General features: G+C 34.2%; 2 protein-coding genes and 1 long non-coding RNA gene across 3 annotated transcripts in view; 2 read left to right on the plus strand and 1 right to left on the minus strand.

Annotated features, from left to right (window-relative positions):
• Positions 1-432: 432 nt before the first annotated feature.
• Positions 433-10603, plus strand: LOC113120649 (basic leucine zipper transcriptional factor ATF-like). Its single transcript, XM_026290605.1, has 3 exons — positions 433-880; positions 3144-3248; positions 9524-10603. The coding sequence occupies exons 1-3, from the start codon at positions 815-817 to the stop codon at positions 9725-9727; spliced, it is 375 nt and encodes a 124-aa protein (XP_026146390.1). The 5' UTR covers positions 433-814; the 3' UTR covers positions 9728-10603.
• LOC113120650 (uncharacterized) lies at positions 7893-14044 on the minus strand. Its single transcript, XR_003294644.1, has 3 exons — positions 13962-14044; positions 9583-9762; positions 7893-8174 (listed from the first exon to the last, which is right to left on the minus strand). It is a non-coding gene; the product is annotated as an uncharacterized LOC113120650 (long non-coding RNA).
• LOC113120648 (adenylate cyclase type 3-like) overlaps positions 13457-18834 on the plus strand; it is a 16342-nt gene continuing 10964 nt past the window's right edge. The window contains exons 1-3 of the mRNA XM_026290604.1: positions 13457-14261; positions 15523-15672; positions 17411-17544. Coding sequence (XP_026146389.1) covers positions 13629-14261; positions 15523-15672; positions 17411-17544 — 917 coding nt within the window. The 5' untranslated portion in view covers positions 13457-13628. The remainder of the gene's footprint in view (positions 14262-15522; positions 15673-17410; positions 17545-18834) is intronic.

Raw genomic sequence — 18834 nt, forward strand, 5'->3', positions numbered from 1 at the left:
GTCACTTTGGATAAAAGCATCTGTTAAGTGAATAAATGTAAATTATATTACATAAATATTATTTATAATTAAACTTATAGCTTATAATTATAAAAATATATATGTAGCTGAATGACTTTTAATCACTTCATGTTTTGGTTATTTTTAGTGGATGTATTAAAAGTTACTTCTATCCAGTTCTGTTAATGTTTCACCAACACAAAGTCACACAATATGTTTTATCTTCATCTTCCGCAGTATATTTATTGTATTATCATTTAAAACCCAATCAATTTATTTTGATGAAAAGTTTTTGTTTAAAGTTATTGTAACTTTATTTCCTATTTTCTTATCTAATACAATGACCTGCAGATATTTTTGAGTGTTGCTTAAGTTTATAAACACTTTTCGGTGGACACAGTGCATGTGGAGACAATGTGATACTCCATTCATCTTTCTGTCCTGTTTGTGAAGGTTCATTAGCTCTTTAGCTCTGCTGCGGATAAGAAGCTTTATGCAAAGTTTCCAGGAAGCATGTGACTTCCAGTCTAGTGCAGTAGAGGTTTTCTAACTACCACATCACACATCGCTAATTAGGCAGGGCGAAGAGAGAGAGAGAGGGGGAGTGAAGCAGAGCAAGAAAAGAAAGAGTGTGAGTGTTGCAGTCTTTACTCATTCTTCAGTGGACCGCGATCAGTTCACATCTCTCTTCTGAACACATGCAGTCTCACATAGACTGAGACAGACAGATAGATAGTTAAACAGGCTGATAGAAAGACACCGTCAGAAGACAGACGCTGAAGGAGGTCAAAGGTTTCACAGAGACTGAAGTGGCATGGCTCAGGGCTCTGACAACAACGACTCCAGCTACACCAAATCTCCCTCACCGGGCAATAAACAGGTAAGAGAGACTCAACCAGCACCATGCAAACACACATACAAACAAACACACTTCACCAATTTCCCTGCAAATAAAACATTACTTAATTTACATTGTTATAATGACAAACAATATAGATAAATTTGTTTAAAATGTAATAAGTTATTTCAAAATTCAATAAAAGAGATAAGAAATGCATATAATTGTTTTATATATAATGTAAAATATTTATAAAATGTATAAAATATAAACATTTATATATACACAATAAAAAAAATTAACAAATTGCAAATATTTTATTTACGTAAAAAAATATAATATATATATATATATATATATATATATATATATATATATATATATATATATATATATATATAAGAAACATAAAATACAGCTGTATTTTTATTATTTTTGATTTTGTATTAAATTAATGAATTAAATAAAATTGTTATACATATTATTAATCACATGATGCACCATGAATCTAACCAGATGGAATATAACATACAAAATTAAGTTAAATATGAATGCCACCATTGTTTTCTTGTAGATTTTACATGCATTTCCAGCACTGTCTTTCAGCGATGTGTGAATGTCACTATGTACATGTGTATCAACGGTTATGATTCTGCTGAGAGGAAGTCATGAAACCTCTAGACTGAACCGTTCACATGCTATTTCGATATTTATGAAGGTAATCAGCTTTAGCATTGAGTAACTGACTCACCGACAGCACGCTGTGAGAGAGTCTGACAAACGTTAGTGATTGTGAAACTGCCGTTAAGATGGCACGAGGCTATACGAGCTGAAGGTGATCTGGCTTCAACGGCCACTACACCCTCTCCAACCTCACCGGACGAGAGATGTTTATCACTGAGAGAGCATGATTCAGACATGGCAACTGTGCAAGTCCTCCTTCAGTTTCTTTACATGCATCATGCATCTACAAGCAGTGGCCACCAAGAATGTCAATGCATTAGCAAAATATCACAACAAGTACCATTTATTTTGAAGAAAGACACTTTTCAAGCAGTTTATATATATATATATATATATATATATATATATATATATATATATATATATAGGTTTAAAATTAAGTATTGTGACACATTGTTTCTGTGATGTTCATAGCATGTGTGAGTTCAGGAAAATTGACTTCATTCATCTACTGAAATAACCCAAATACCAGTTAATTCATTGCAAATACTAGCGAAGTGCATAATGTCTGTAAACTGATGCTAAATGCTTCAAAGATGAATCTATCCTTAATTAGATCAGCTGTGAACTTTTGGGTCTGACAGCAAAAGTTTCCCTGAATTAACCTGAAACAGCTAGTCATAGACATTCACACACCTCTGGAGGGTCTCTATTGTGGGGAATTTGTCATATGGAAAATGTCAGTCTGACTCTGATTCTTGTGGGTTCAGATGTTCAGTAAAGGACGTCAGAGCTCAGGGGCTGCTGGGGTTATGGGAAAAGATTGCCCTCTGTCTTTGAAAATGTCACACCTGTCTGCCACAAACATGTGAAAAACATGCAGGTATGGAGGAGGCTTTCAACCCAAGTATTGCTCTTTAAACTACTAGAATAATAATAAAAAAAAACATCTCTGCTACAGAATTGTTTAATGGAGCACAGTGCTATTGGTCATTAATTAAAACTGTTGTTCATTTAAAATCGTTTTCAGTAATTAAAATAAAATTTAAATATTAGATAAACATAAAAAACTTAATAAAAAACATTAAATACATTGATAAATAGAAGTTGAAACAAAAAATATTTATATATACTGTATATATATATATATATATATATATATATATATATGTGTGTGTGTGTGTGTGCAATGTGTATTTAAGTATAAGTCTATATATCTATATATATCTATACATATATATGTGTGTGTGTTTACTATACTGTATATATATCTATATATACTATATACTGTATATATAGATACATATACAAACTTTTATTTTGGATGCGATTAATCGATTTGACAAAACAATAAAATTAACGGAGAAACATGCACATGCCCTTGGTTGTGTTTGTTGTGTATGTGTATAATTCATTGACCTTGGGATACGTGGAGATGCTCTGGAGGATAAACTTGACCTTCAACCTCAACATCCTGGTCAGAAACCCTCCTGACAAGTTTTCTGGAATGCCAAAAAGACTTGATCTGAAAATGTCTAATAAAAGGATTGCAAATGTCATTATTGTTGTCATGAAAGTTTTGTGCTGCCTTACACATGAACTTTTGTGTGCTGGTTTTCAGGGTTCGTCGGATGACGTAAGGAAGGTGATGAGGAGAGAAAAGAACCGTATCGCGGCGCAGAAGAGCCGAATGAGACAAACACAGAAAGCCGACAATCTGCACCTGGTGAGAACTTCATCCACAATCATCATCCACAACACACCTGATACACAATCATGTTCTCATTAACTACCAACTTGCATTGTTTAGTGCTGCAAACTGTGACAAAATAATCCATTTTTAGTCAAAACAACCTGAGAATAACATGAGAATAAAATAAAGCTAAATCCAAGAAGAGAAGAGCATCCAGCATCTCTGCGTCCAGCTGTGTTCCAGGTGTGATGCTGATCGACTCTGACTGTATTTACATGAAGCTTCACTGACCATGTGGTGATGCGTCACGGCTTCTGTCGTGCTTCACACTTGTTGTGGCTCTGGTCTTGTTTGCTTCGGATTCTGGCATTAATTACATTGCGTGGGTGAAATGCTCAGCTGAATCGAGCAGCCGTGCACCTTGTAAATTCTCAGAAATTTATCAAGAAAACAACAACAACAACGGTCCTCAAATCTGCATGGCTGATTCTTACAAAAATGTGATGCTTTGCATTCGTGCATTCATTCCTGCGCTCTGTACATTCAGGCACACGCCTGTCTAACAGTCGTCAAACCGTTTGGATCGCATATGGCTTTTAGTCAAAGCCAAAACCCTCTATCACTTTCATTCAGCATCTGTGTTATATGGGTGTTTCCCTCTGCTATTACTCATGTCCTTTCACTCCTCTGATCGATGCACATGCTGTTCCAGGAACTCAGCAGAACAGACCCACTGCAGTAAAGCTCATCTTTACATCAGCTTCAAGAATAGATCCTATACTTCTAAAAATAAAGGGGGTTTTCACAGCGATGCCATAGAAGATGCATGTTTGATTCTTCTTTATGTGAACAGATCTTAAAACAAAAAGAATTTGTTTCTCAGTGTGAAGAACATTTTAATCATCTGAAGAACTTTCTTGTGCAACAAGAACCTTTTGTGCATTTGAAAGGCTCCATGGATGATAAAAGGTTCTTCATAGGACCATCAATGCCAATAAAGAATCTTTATTTTTGGTTGAATTAAATGGATAGTTCAACCAACGATTAAAGTTCTTTTTTCACTGTCACGTTGTTCCAGACCTGCTTGACTGTTCGAAACACAAAACTAGATGTTTTCATTCATGTTTCTGCAAATTCAAATTTTGAATGTCACGTTCCGTTTTGAGCCCTGTTAACACATCAAACACAGTTTGAAAATGAGTATATGAAAATATGAGATTTGAAAGCTGCGGCTGAGAGTATATAATAATTGAATGAAAACTTCAGTTGTTGGCTTCAGAAGACCTATTATAGTCAGATGAGACACCATATTGAATTTAACATGGATGAAAATGTGGCTTTAAAGGATAGCCTTAGACTTTATGAGATCAAGATCATTGTAATCTTCGTAATTCACTAGTTTCAAAAGAGTTTTATAGAGTTTTTGTCTACTAAAAATCTTCATCAGCTGAACTATCGGTATGTCTTTGAACAACAGTAAGCTACAATTCATTAAACGCACTGTACTCCTATCCTTCACAGCCTTGTTTTCATTCCTGTCAAAATTTTATATGGCATTCCCAAAATTCTCCAAAATTTCTCCTTTTGTGTTGCACTAAAAAAATCAAACAAATTTGAAACAACATGGGGATGAATTTTAAGTTTGGAGTAAACTACAGCTTTAAATTCAACAGACTTCTACACTCCAAAACAAACCTGAGGCATTACCCTTTCAAAAGGTACTAATATATACACTTTAGGCCTGTTTATACCTGGTCATTAATGCGTTTTAGCTGTTCGGATATCAAACTAATTTGTTAAAATGTTTCCATTTACACTTTGCCACATAAATGTGCCATCGCAAAACGGATATAAACCAGATCTTCAATTCCCACACTATATTTAAATTTCAGTTCACTTCAACGAAATCAAAAGATAAGCGTTGCATTTAATTAATTATGAGCTCATTAAAATATCAAAGTCTGCAATAGGAGAGCTCGCAGCATCAGCACTGGAAAGACAAGTTTGTCTTACTACTTTTAACAGAGACTATAGAATACCCAAGACATGTCACTCGTATAGTTTTGAATGGGAAAAAATGCTACGTTCAATGTGTCCACTGGCTTTCTGAATGAAAGAACCAATCACGAATCTGTACAGTCAGTGCAGCTGCCGTTAAAAGTCCTGGACGCTATACAAACTTAGGACTGTGCATGCACACTGGTTGATCTAGCCTGAAAAAATATGCTATAATGACACTATCTGAGCAAAAGAAAAAACATTTATGACAGTTTTTGTCAGATTTCTTTGGTGACAACTCTTGTGCAGTTTCGTCTAGAATGCAGCCCATACCTCCTCCTGTGGTATGAGTGATCATATTTATGTCCGCTCTAATGCGTTTCAGAGGACATATTCAGAGTTTTAGGGTTGATGAGCCCTGCTTTAGGTACTAATATGTAACTACGTAAAGGCTACTTTAGCAAAACAAGGCACAACTGTGCATTGTAATAACACAGTCACAAAAGAATCACATTAAAAATTGGCATGTTAACGTGAACGAACAGTGCATACTGACACGGTCAAATTCCAAGTGTTCTGTTTAAAGACTTTTAGCCCCTTTGGTCTTCCATATAGCTGGATTTTTCTCTGATATACACTCAGCTCGAGTACAAAGACATTTTTTATCACTCATAACCCATGGAGAGAAAAAGCACAAAAACTTAAAATATATGAATCTTTGCATTGTGCATGTGCTGAGCACTCCTTTCGTGCTAGATATGAAATGTCAATTTTGAAAGGCTGTGCATTTGTCTGGGCAGTGGGCACATTCACTAAAAATCTAATTATACTTTAAGGTAAATATGTACTATTTCGAGGAAAATAAGCTTTTAGCTTTTGTTAGTGTACTTCCCCTCTGACAGCTTCATAGTCTACTTTTTTTGAGAGAGAGAGAGAGAGAGAGAGAGAGTATACTAGTCATTGGAGTGGATTCTGCTTGAGAATGAGATCGGGTCTGATTTACAGAAAATGCACAGATGTCAAAGAAAACTGAAGCTTTTTTCTCACAGAAAGCAAGACGTTTGATTAGCTAGCTGACCTGCTGTCAGACTCCTGACAGCCCCCGCTGCAGTTCTCAGCATCAGTGATCTGATAAAACACACACATTGACCTCATGCGAATTCCCTTGAACTGAACTGGTTAAACGCAGAGTGGGAGATGCTGTCCTGACCGGCACATACCACTTACCAGGAAACACATATCATTACAAGTTTGAGGTTGCATAATTATTGAGAAATGCACATATAGGTCACACATAAGCTTAGCTGAGTGCTTACACCGACTATGCTTAATTAAACACATAACATTTGATCAAGTAACGGTCATGACTCTTGTGTGTATCTGGTATTATTATAGTGTTTATTAATATTTTGAATAGCATTTAATTTTTATACTCTTAGTTTTAGTAATTTAGTTTAGTCGTTTAGTCATTTGTATTTTTTAATATTTCTATTAGATTAGATTAGAGAACATTTATTTATGTAAGACAGCATTCAAATAAGTTTTTCTTTTTTTATCAAATACTCATATTTTATTTGAGTTCAGCTTTATTTTAATTAACAAAAATTTAATTTTTGTTTAAGTTAACAATAATAATCTATTTGCATTTTAAAATGAAAAGTGAAGGAAAACCCCAGTAGTTAAAAATGTTAATTTTGTGTCAAAAAATATTTTTGTCATAAATAAATAATAGTTAAATAAATATTATTGTAGTATGTGTATCAAGAAATATTATTTCAGTCCGTCTAATACAAAGTTTCACATTTAACTCAAAGTGTTACTTGCAATTTCTTTATGATTAATTGTGAAATTTACTAACAATTTCTATTTCTACAACAATTTTTTTCAGTGCTTGTGTATATTCACTGTACATATCAACATTACAGATTATTTTTATGATTAATTATTCAAATCCAAAGATATGAAATATCTTTGACAAACAAAAACAAGTCCAAAGTTGAAAATGCTACAGAGGAAACTGATGCACCTATTCTGTTTAAGGAAGACTGTTCAGTGTAGTATGTGGTTTCGCTCTTCACGCTTAGCTCGATAAACAGGAAGCTGAAATTTCCCTCCGTATGACACGTTTCCTGTAGTGTCTTCTCATGCTGTGTTTTTTAGTTGAGGCCTGCCTGAGAAACGTGGGCTGTCAGGGGGAGTGTTCAGCTGTCATTTCTGGTAAGGTGTCGCTATGGACCGTGGGCAGATAAAGTTGAATGACGCTTGTCAGAGGGTTTTTACCCTAGAGTGACTGGAAGGCAGTGGAGCAGCTAGTCGTGTTGCAGAATACAGGCCGGTGACGCCGCTGAGCGGGAACCATCATGACCCCCAAGAGTACCTAAACATAATGCCCACTAAACATATGTATGCACTCATCTATTTCAAGTCCATTATTATTAGACATGTGGCCAGTTGAAATTTTACCTTTGGACATTTATGTAGCTATATCAGAGTTCAATGCAGATGAGTCATGGATTCTTCCTCATTTGTTTCACATCTTGGGGGCTCTTTTGGGTTTTAAGATGTTTTATTTTCTCTAAAAGTTCTTTTGAAACATCATGCATTTTAAAAAGTGCAATACAAATACAAATGACTTGACTTTTGAGCATTTTATAAATATTTTACATACTGTGACAAACCTTAGGTTAACAGTTGAGATGTTTCGCAATAGACAACCAATTAGTAGCAACTTCATTAATTATTTATAAGATTTGACAGTAAACTGAATATTTTGAACGCTTTGTTTCAGAGACTGAAAAAAAAAAATCAAACTTTATTTAACTCACAAATCTGTAAATAAGAGCGGTAACATATTTACAAATCTATAGGCATCAGACAACCAGTTGTAAACCAAACACTGCTTACCTCATAAATTATTCACAGGCTCTGTAGTCCTATGCTTTGTTTTGTTCCAGCTTCTCTCTGAAAAAAAAAATGCTATGGTAAACATTTTCACAATTGGATTATCATGCAGTTATCAAAATAGGTTCAATGCCTGTTTGTCCATTCAGAATTAATGACCTCATGAATAGATAAAGAAGAACGTTACAACATCAGTTGTTTAACAACAGATGACCAATCATAAACCAAAGAGTTCTTAACTCATGAACAACTACTTACCTAATTGTGAAAATATTTTTCATAACATTTGATATTTCCATTTATCTTTCAGTCTCTTACAGATAAATGTGTGTGAAACGTTTGTGAAACATTCTGTGACTGTCCAGAGCACATGAATAATTAAAGTAGGCTACTTGCCTATTCGACCAATCAGTGTTATTGACTTTATAAATATGTAAATAGGAATGTTAACGGTTAACAAATGTACAACTTGAAATCTTGAATATTCAATAACCAGAATTACTGAGGATTATAAAAAGCCCACAAGTAAGGTAGAAAGTTTATAACTGTTTATAACTGTGAGGACCTCTAGAGGACGAAACTTGAAATTCATGTCCTGCAGAATGTATAATGTAAAAAATTATTATGTATTTAATGGTAAATAACTGTGACAATGCTACAGTAAAAACCTTTTAAATGGTCAACAGTAAGTTCCCCTACTATATACACTGTAATATACTCTAATAGACATTTCATGTATTTTTAGGCTAAAATACCATTTTTGAAAGTTGAAAAAGAATGTATAATTTACAGTGAAAACCCCGTAAACTGACATTCCCAAGATTCCCTGCGTTGCTTTTCGAATTTGATGTTTTTAAAAAAATATATGTTTCTTCTTTGTTTTTTCTTATCAGTTATGTTTAGTAGGGTTGTATGTTACATCTAATGTTGTTATATTAATGTTTATTGCATATTTCAGTTGCATGTATGTCACCATTATGGTGTTTAGTGTTTGTGCGAATGACATCGTGCGCCCTCTCTCACTCTATATATTTAATAATCTATTAGTATTGGCCTTCTCAGCTTGTGGAAAAGCTGCTTGTGGTGAGCTTTGGTTCATTGTGGCTTTCTCATCACCACCTGAATTTGATTGTTATCAGTATATATTATAAAGGTACAAAACAGATTTCAGTACTAGGTTGGTATATTAACATTATATAAGTTAATGAATAACAGTTTGTAACTGTAAATTTAAGTTAAATCCGCTAACCCCTAAAATGTTGATACTGAATTTTTAGGGTAAAATTCTGGCAACCACAGCTGCCAATTTGTTACTATAAATTTTACAGATTTTGTTTTTTGTTACTGTGTACATATTCTTCAGGAAATGTGCATTATTAAATGTTTTCTCTTTTCTGTTCGTGCTCTAGGAGAGTGAGAATTTGGAGAAGGAAAATGCGGCACTCAGGAAAGAGGTGAAAAGACTCACAGAAGAGGCCAAGTATCTGTCCACGGTCCTGAGCAACCATGAGCCGCTGTGCACGGGCCTGAGCGGTGCGTCTCCGGAGCTGCTGTACGGCGCTCACCACGGTGCGTTTCACCAGCATATCAGCGTGCCGCACTACCCGCTCTGACCTGCAGAGAACGCCGCAGTTCCTCATGGAATCACCTGTGAGCGACAGTCAGTGAACTTTGGTTTGAGTCATGAACCACGTAACAGAGACATCAGAGGGCACTGAAGTGATCTTACAATCTACTGAATATCAGAGAACAAAAAAAACAAAAGCCCCCAGATGTAATGTAATAATTTTTGTGGCACTGATATCTTAATATCATTTTTAGTTTTTTTCTTGTCTAAAGTAAAGTAATCCCAGCTCTTGAACAAAAACTCATGTCTGTAAAATGCAAGCATATGTAGAGTTAAACGTCGGCTACTTGCAAAGGTGCATGGCAATGACACAATGAATGTTTTTAATTTAGATTTTATTAGAAACCACTCTACTGATTCATATGATCATTTATTTTATTCTATTTCTGTGAAATGTTTATAAGATGACTGGATTCTAAGAAAAATGATGTTGATTGTTTTTCCTGTTCACAGATATTATGTGTGAATGTTTTTCTATTATGACTCATTTACGATGTTGAATTTGTCAAACATTCTGAATGTACTTTATACAGAATTCTAGTGAGTATTTTTATTCTAAACCCTTTGGGATATTCTAAAGTTGTACAAACTACTGCGTTAGCCTAGGCTATATCTCAAATGTGGAGGAAGTAAAATTTATATCTGTGATCTTCTGTGATCACCTGTGGAAAAAAATAAACAAAAATGTGTAAAATATACAGAAACTTTCAATGAATTGGAACGTAATGTCATCTCTGTTTCATTATCATGAAGAAATCTTGTAAATGGTTCATGTTCTAGACTAATATAATGCATGAAATATTTTATTTTCAGAAAGCACAAGTATGTTTGGTCATCCTAATAAATACATCTTTTTAGAATATTTTTTTACATTTTTTATTATCCAGTATCTATATTAAACTTAGCCCGCATTTTCCTGTCTTCTCCCCTTTTCCATATTTTATTCGTAAACTCAAAATAAATTCTGACCAGTGATTTCTTTCCTAAAATCTCATACTATGAATACAAAGGCACTGGAAGAAGATATAAAATTAAATCACATACAGTATAGTAATTGATTGTTTTAAAAAAATGTGTTTCATCAAACAATATAGGTCTACAACAATATACATCTTCATCATGGCCAGGTCTCACTGGAAGAAGAGATTGTGATGTCTCAATGGGATTTTCCTGGCTATATAAAAGATAAATAAATGATATTGATCTTGAGACTCCACACACCTTGCTCTGGGTGTACAACAATACACAATAAAGCTCTATACAAATGAATCATCCATTCAATCATATTATGTGGCATTCTCCTGTTTACAAGTTTTCCTCCTACAGGTCACATTGTGTTAAAAAAAATCTAATCTGAGAGTTTGCTGCCCCCATGTGTATGAGTTGCCTTGAGGACAACAACTCCATCCAGCATCCCTGCAGAGGATATTAACTTTCTTAATTGGGAAATAAAAGTTAAATGTTTGCATACAAACAAAACAGCACTATTTCCATTCATGCTGACGCAGAAACATACCTGTGAAGTATGATAAAGTGTGAAAAAAGGGCCACCAGAGGGAGCAGACCACCAGCATGGAAATGAGGAATACCTTTGAAATACTACTGAGGCTTGAATAATGACTCTATGCAAAAACATTGTAAACAAACAGGAATAAACAGTACTATTGCATGAACATAAACAGTAGCCTTAAATATGTGGATCATTTCAACATATTTTAGAATGGAAAACTTAGTGCGACAATATATTTCTCTAGTTCCCTCAGGCATGAACCTTTTACTCACAAGAGAACACACTGTAGCAACCTGGAAAGAGTTTATGTTTGGTTACAGCAACACTGTCTCAGAGAGAGAGAGAGAGAGAGAGAGAGAGAGAGAGAGAGTTATTGTTTGTAGATGAGGTACAGTGAGGATACTGACAGTCTTACATGAAGGTTATTAGAAAGCCTTCGGTGATATATGGATTGTTTACCAAACCTACAACATGGAATATCTGCCTTTAACAGAAGTAATTGTAAATATCACTTAATATTCAGTTAATTTCAGTACTTTAGAATTTTATAGCCTTTTTTTTTTTAGAATGTAAAGACATATTTGTATTTTGCCACAATAACAGTGGTAGCATACAAATCAAGTTTCCACTTAAATCAGGTAAGATGCAAATTTGTTCATTAATTTTTTATTGGTCAAATGGTATAACATTGAAAGATTTACTTTGTTTTATCGTTAATGTTATAATCAGAATTATTTCAGACAAAAATAAATTTGTAGATTATTTATATATTTAATGTTTTTAATATTTATTTATTAAGCTTGACAGCTGTAGTTACTGTTGTATGGCAAAATCTTTGTAACAATTCTTCATATATTTCTATTTCTATATATATAAATATGTATATATATATATATATATATATATATATAAATATATATATATATATATATATATATATATATATATATATATATATATATATATATATATATATATGTATGTATATGTATATATATGGTGCCTAGCCTAGATAAATTTGGTTAATGTGACAGGCAATAAACAAAACAAATCCATCGACCAGCGTTCTATTGTATTTCTATGGTTACCTGTTGAGGCGAATGCTATTTTTTGTGAACTTTTTGAAGGCGATCATTTTTGTAAATATGCACATCAATTAATAATAAACTAAATCAAATAAATTTTATGTGTAATAAATCATAATTTTATTTTAAATTATTTTTTTTAGTGTTAGCTATCGTAGGCTTGCTCAAGATGACTGCTGACATTAGGCATTATGTAATGTATGAATGACGTTTAGTGCTGCCAAAGATTAATCGCGATTAAAATAAAATAAATAAATAAATAAATAAAATAAAAGTTTTTGTTTACGTAATATATGAGTATGTACTGTGCATATGTGTTATGTATGTATAAATACACACGTGTACATATTTATATATATATATATATATATATATATATATATATATATACATATGTATATATGTGTGTGTGTGTGTGTGATTTAATTTATTATATATATATACACACACACACATTATCGCTCTCAAATGATTAATCGCAATTAATTGCATTTAATCGCATGTGTATTCTGTGTAAATGTACCTCTTTCCCCACCACTGACGAGTTATCTCGTCATTTAGAAGACAACGCTTCCCCGCCATCGATGAGGTTTTACGGCTTTTTGTGTTTTTACTGTTATACACTCGGGGGCGCTATTACAAATCTTCTGAACGAGTACAATACCTCCCGAACAAAAACAAACATTAACAGGACAGAGAAATTAGCGATTTCTTATGTAAACAAATGCATATAAAACAATTATGCGGTATTGATGGAAGTGATTCCCTGAATTTATGCTTTGATAATCATACTGAATATTATCCATAGTTTTTGATAAAATGCGATTTTCTCAACTTTTTGCTCAGAATTATTCATTTTTTATGAAACCTACTTATAAAAAAAAACAATGCTTTAAAATATATACCGTATGTGTGTGTATTTAAATATAGACCTACATAATTAATAGGCCTGTACACAGTTTACACATAGCCTACATTTTATAAGCGACTGGATAAGATGAATCGTTTGACAGCACTAGTTTTGATATCTTCAAATTTTAACAAAATATTAAATAAATAAGGAAACTAAAGCATTAATTCGTTTCTGTTCTGTTATTGTTGCATTTTTAGGATGTGGGAGAGCAGTTCGGGATGTGTTCGTCATGGAAACGGAGCCTGGGATCGTTAAGGAATGACAGACTGAATCTCTCCGGTGCGTTTCTACTCAAACCCGAGCGGAATAAACTCGGACAACCGTGACGGATCTTCAACAGACGGCAGTATTACACGTCAAACCTTACTAGAGCTCCAGTATGTCGGTGAACGGGACTCAGGACGGGCCGGTTACCGTAACGGAACCGCACACTGGCGGAGGCGCGCGCGAGATAAAGGCGGCGCGTGGCGGCTCGCGCTCTCTGCTGCGTTTCATGCGTCTCAAGTTTACACCGGAGTCTCTGGAGAAAGTTTATCAGACGTATTTTCTGCGGCAGAGGCAGGAGACGTTACTGGTGCTGATCGTGTTCGCGGCACTATTTAACGGTTATGTCGTCATCATGTGCGCGGTGGTTTACTCTGATGATAAACTGAAGACGCTCGCGGTGGCGGCAGGTGGGCTCGCGTCGGATATTCTGCTCTATATTTTGTACCGGTTCCGTTTGCTGCCGGAGTCCGTGACCCGTGTCCTTGTGCCGTACGCGCTCTGGCTGCTCATCACGATCCACGTGCTGTGTTACTTCAGTTTGAACTTCGCGGGATTTTACGCGGCCGGTGACACCGTTGGATGGCAGACATTCTTCCTCTTCTCCTTCTTCCTCACGCTCCCGCTGCCTCTCGCGCCCATCGCGCTCCTGAGCGCGCTCTCGTGCTGCGCGCACACGCTACTGCTGGGATTCACCGTAGCGCAAAGACACCAAGACAAACTACAGTTAACAGTGCTGATCAGACAGGTAACACACACAGTGTCTCTGTGAATTGTGGGGACTTTCCATAACTTAATTTCTGAAAATCATACTTAAATTGAGTTGATTATAATATCTAAAATAGTATTTCATATATTTAATATTTTATGAATGTGTTTTATTTTGAATTATATTTGAATTATATTTTTTTTACTTCAATTTTAAAATAAAATTTGTAGATATCTTTCTAATTTATTTATGCACTACTACTGGTCAGGGGTTTTGTTTTTATTTAAAGAAATTAATACTTTTTTTTTTTTTTAGCAGGGATGCATTAAATTAATAAAAAATGAGATTCAATGATAGTAGCTATTTTATATAATATTTAAACAATATAATTTTACATTATATTATCATATAATATTTTATTTTCAATTTCGTATGAAATTAGATTTTTTTATACTATAATTTACAGATGCACTACAGGTCAGAAAGTTTTTTATTTTTTATTTTAAAGAAATGAATAGTTTTATTGAGCAAGGACTCATCAAAAAATAATCAAAAGTGACAGTACAGTCATTTATAATGGTACAAAAAATGATATTTCAGATATATGCTCAAATAGGAAAGGAAATGACGTGTGTACTCTTACCCATACTCAGAATTTGTGCTTTGCATTTCACCCATCCAAGTACACACACACAAGCCGTGAACACACATCCGGAGCAGGGATTGTCCCCCCACCAGATTGTCAGTACAGAAACTCAAACCCACAACCTATGGGTTATAAGACTCTCTAACCATAAGGCCACAACTGCCCCAAAAATCCTTAAACAATAGTTTGACTGTAGTAAACAGTCAAACTGTTTTCAACAGTAGTAAGAATTGTTTTTGAGCAGTAAATCAGCATATTATCCTGATTTCTGAAGGATCATGTGACACTGAAGACTGGAGTAATGATGCTGATAATTCAGCTTTGATCACAGGAATAAATTACATTAAATTACAAAAAATGTTTAATTGTAATAATATTTCACATTATTATACTGTATTTTTTAGGGATAGTCTCCAAAACTGTAATGCATGACAGCACAGGGTTGTGGGAGCAACATCTCACGTGTTTCATGTCATGCACATTGAGCTCATGGAAGGATCTGATAGGATGATTTCACACTGATGTCATGGGTCAGACTCAGTCACGACTCAAAAACATCCCTCATTCTATTTTCCATGTAAATAAAACCATGTTCGGTGCAGCTGGAGTGTGTGTATTCTCACAAAAGTGACGTGAGTGTGTTATTCCCCATAGCTGGTGGCGAATCTGATGCTGTATTTTGCTGCCATGTTTGTGGGCATGATGTCATATTTCATGGCCGACCGTATATACCGCACAGCGTTCCTCGAGGCCAAACAATCTCTGGAAGTCAATCTTACGCTGAAGGAACAGAGTCAACAACAGGTACATGCACAAATGCATTCCCAAATACAAATTTTCTTTTGAATGAAAAAGGATTTTAAGTGCACCGGATGCTTTTTGTAGGGATTTTGTGCCATGTGAAGTGTGTGAGTAATGAACGCACCGAGATACTCTAATTGGGCTCAGTGGTGGAGCTCTGCTCTGAGGCCCTTGTGTCCTGTTACCTGTTATTGGCACATCTGAGCAGAACTAGAGACAAGGACACACTGTACACACACACACACATACACACAGAGAGAGAGAGAGCAGGTGTTCTGTTGTCACTCTTATTGCAGTAATGAAGTCAATCCCCAGGCTACTGTTATTGTGACAGCAGCGACACTAAAGACCCAAGAGCCCAAATTTGCCACCACACATTATTTTATGTTGGTCACACAGTACATACTAAACCTAGTTTTATGATCGGTTTTATATATAAACATATATCACTAAAGTGCAATACAGACATTAGTTACATTGACAAAAAGTAACATTGATTTGCATAAAGACTGATATATTTACTAAACAATTAATTTGAGGTCTGCACAAAGACGTATATAATATATTATATCATGCACAAATGCTTATTGAATGACTTATTTAAGAGCATAAAGACTACTGATTTAATAATTATAAAAGTCCTTATGAGATAAAAGATAAACAGAGGTCTTACAGGTTTGGAACAACATGAGGGTAAGTTATTAGTGACATAATTAATAGACAGGACAATATTTTCAAAACAGCCCCACTATTTGCTACTTGTCAACAAAAATTAACAATTATACATCTTCTGAAAGCTGAATAAATAACCCTTCCATTGATGCATGGTTTGTTATGATAGGACAATATTTAGCTGAGATACAACTATTTGAAAATCTGGAATCTGAGGGTGCAAAAAAATCTAAATACGGAATTTTTTTTTTTTATTTTTTTTTTATTTTTTATGCATTTAGCAGACACTTTTATCCAAAGTGACTTAAATTGCATTCAGGCTAACAACTTTCTCCTAACGTGTGTTCCCTGGGAATTTATCCAGATGAATTCCTCCTAGCAATGCATATTACTTATCAAAAATGAACTAAATATCTTCATGGAACATGATCTTTACTTAATATCCTAATAATTTTTGGCATAAAAGAAAAATCAATAATTTTGGCCCATAAAATGTTTTTTTTTTTTTTTTTTGGCTATTGCTACAAATATACACCAGCAACCTAAGACTGGTTTTGTGTTCCAGGTTTACATTTATGCATTTAGCAGACTTGCTATTAAGTGTTAATGGAATCCTTGCTAACACCAGTCTATCTGTACAGCAGTTTCTGTCAGCATCCCTTTCTCATGTTGTCACCTGGTCTCGAGAGACCCTATTAATCCCAGAATGCCATAGAAGCAGTGGGGGCTTCTGGGAGTTGAGTGCATCCAGCCAATCAGAGCAGGGATGACAGGTTTAACTCACTATGGCAACGGCATCAAGAGACAAATGCGCTATGCGATCAAACTCCCGAAATCCCACATCGCTCTTCTGCTTGTGAACTAGAGCCAGGACAATATTTCAGACTTTAGATACACCTGTTGAAGCTCCACTAAATTAGAAATATACATTTGAATCTAGCTCTGATGAATATTCATAAGATAAGACATTGCAATTCTTTATTTGTTATATTATTGTTAATAAAAGTGCATAATCACAACCATGTAGATACATATTTTTATATACTATATGTTTTTTGTGCGTGTATAGGAGGAATTGCTGTTGTCCATCTTGCCGAAGCACATAGCAGATGAGATGCTTCAGGGCATGAAGAAAGGAGCCAATCAGAAATCAGATGCTCAGCAGTTCAACACCATGTATATGTACCGCCACGAAAACGTCAGGTAATACACTCAATCTTACTGTCCTCCACTCATGGGTATCCTGTCTTCATTTATTATTAAGTACTTCTAGATTTTGATTCACTTTTGAGTTTGTTCACCAAAAGATTCACTCAGATTTGAACATTTACTCATTCAATATATACCTGTATATTTGGCAACCAACTGTTGGCTCTCTTTTTTTATTGTCTTTTTTCTCTGTCACATATCTTAGTAATACTCATAACTTTCATATTATTTGAAAACTTAAAGCCTCAAAATTCATCCTGTGAAAACCATTTTGAAATCGGACATTGCATTACCATGGAAAAGGTACTTTAATATCTTTTGGCAGTCTCCTTCCCTTTAGTGGGAGGAGTCAGGTCAGGTGTCATATCACAAAAGGTATTATCGACTCTTTTAGAATCAAAGCTTTTTATAATCTTGACAAAATGCATGTTGTTGGAAAGGTCTGAGCATCAAGATTCCATATTTGGTGGTTATTTTATGATAGATAATAATGACAGAGATATTTAGACATTTGTGACAGAAAAATGCATAAAAAAATTAAATGGAGTTTTGATGGCACCCAGTGGTTGTTTGTGATATAACACCCTAAATAAAATCTCTAGAACCTAAATTTTTTTACATCAACTTCAAATTTGGAACATAACTTATTTAGACACGAGGCTTTCATTTTATAGCAACTTTGGATTAAAAAATATTTCAAAAAAGTTATTTTATATAAAATAAAATAAAAATGGTACAGTGCAATTTCTTAACAGTAAATTTAAAGTTCTTTTACTTTTTGATACTTTAATATTTTGAAATGATTCCTGCAGTAATCTGCAGATTGTCTTCTTAAATAGAGTCTAACCTTAGGTCTGTATTCCTAAGCAACCATTAATTAGAACAATTTAAGTTTGAAAAGTGCACTTTTTACATCTATATAAAAAAATGGGTGGTGGCATTTAAAGGGTTAATTGAACTAACTCGTTGAATATTTGCTTGTTCCACAGCTAGCTTAGTTTTTAACTGAGTAAATTCAATTGTTTTCACAATAAAAAGACTTATGCTAATTCTACGATATTTGTATGAATGCATTTTTATTAAACATAATAAAATATATGCAAAGTAATTTATAAACTGCCATGATTTTTTTGAGTATAGAAACCTTTTTCTTACCTGTTTAATTAATGTATGATTTACAAATATGCTTCACATGAAATATATTAATGTGCTTGTTTTAAAATTGGGGTTATGTATTTTATATACAAATCAAATACATAATTACACTTTTCTGAACGTAACCTT

This window comes from Carassius auratus, chromosome 20 (genome assembly GCF_003368295.1).
Source record: "Carassius auratus strain Wakin chromosome 20, ASM336829v1, whole genome shotgun sequence".
NCBI lineage: Eukaryota > Metazoa > Chordata > Actinopteri > Cypriniformes > Cyprinidae > Carassius > Carassius auratus.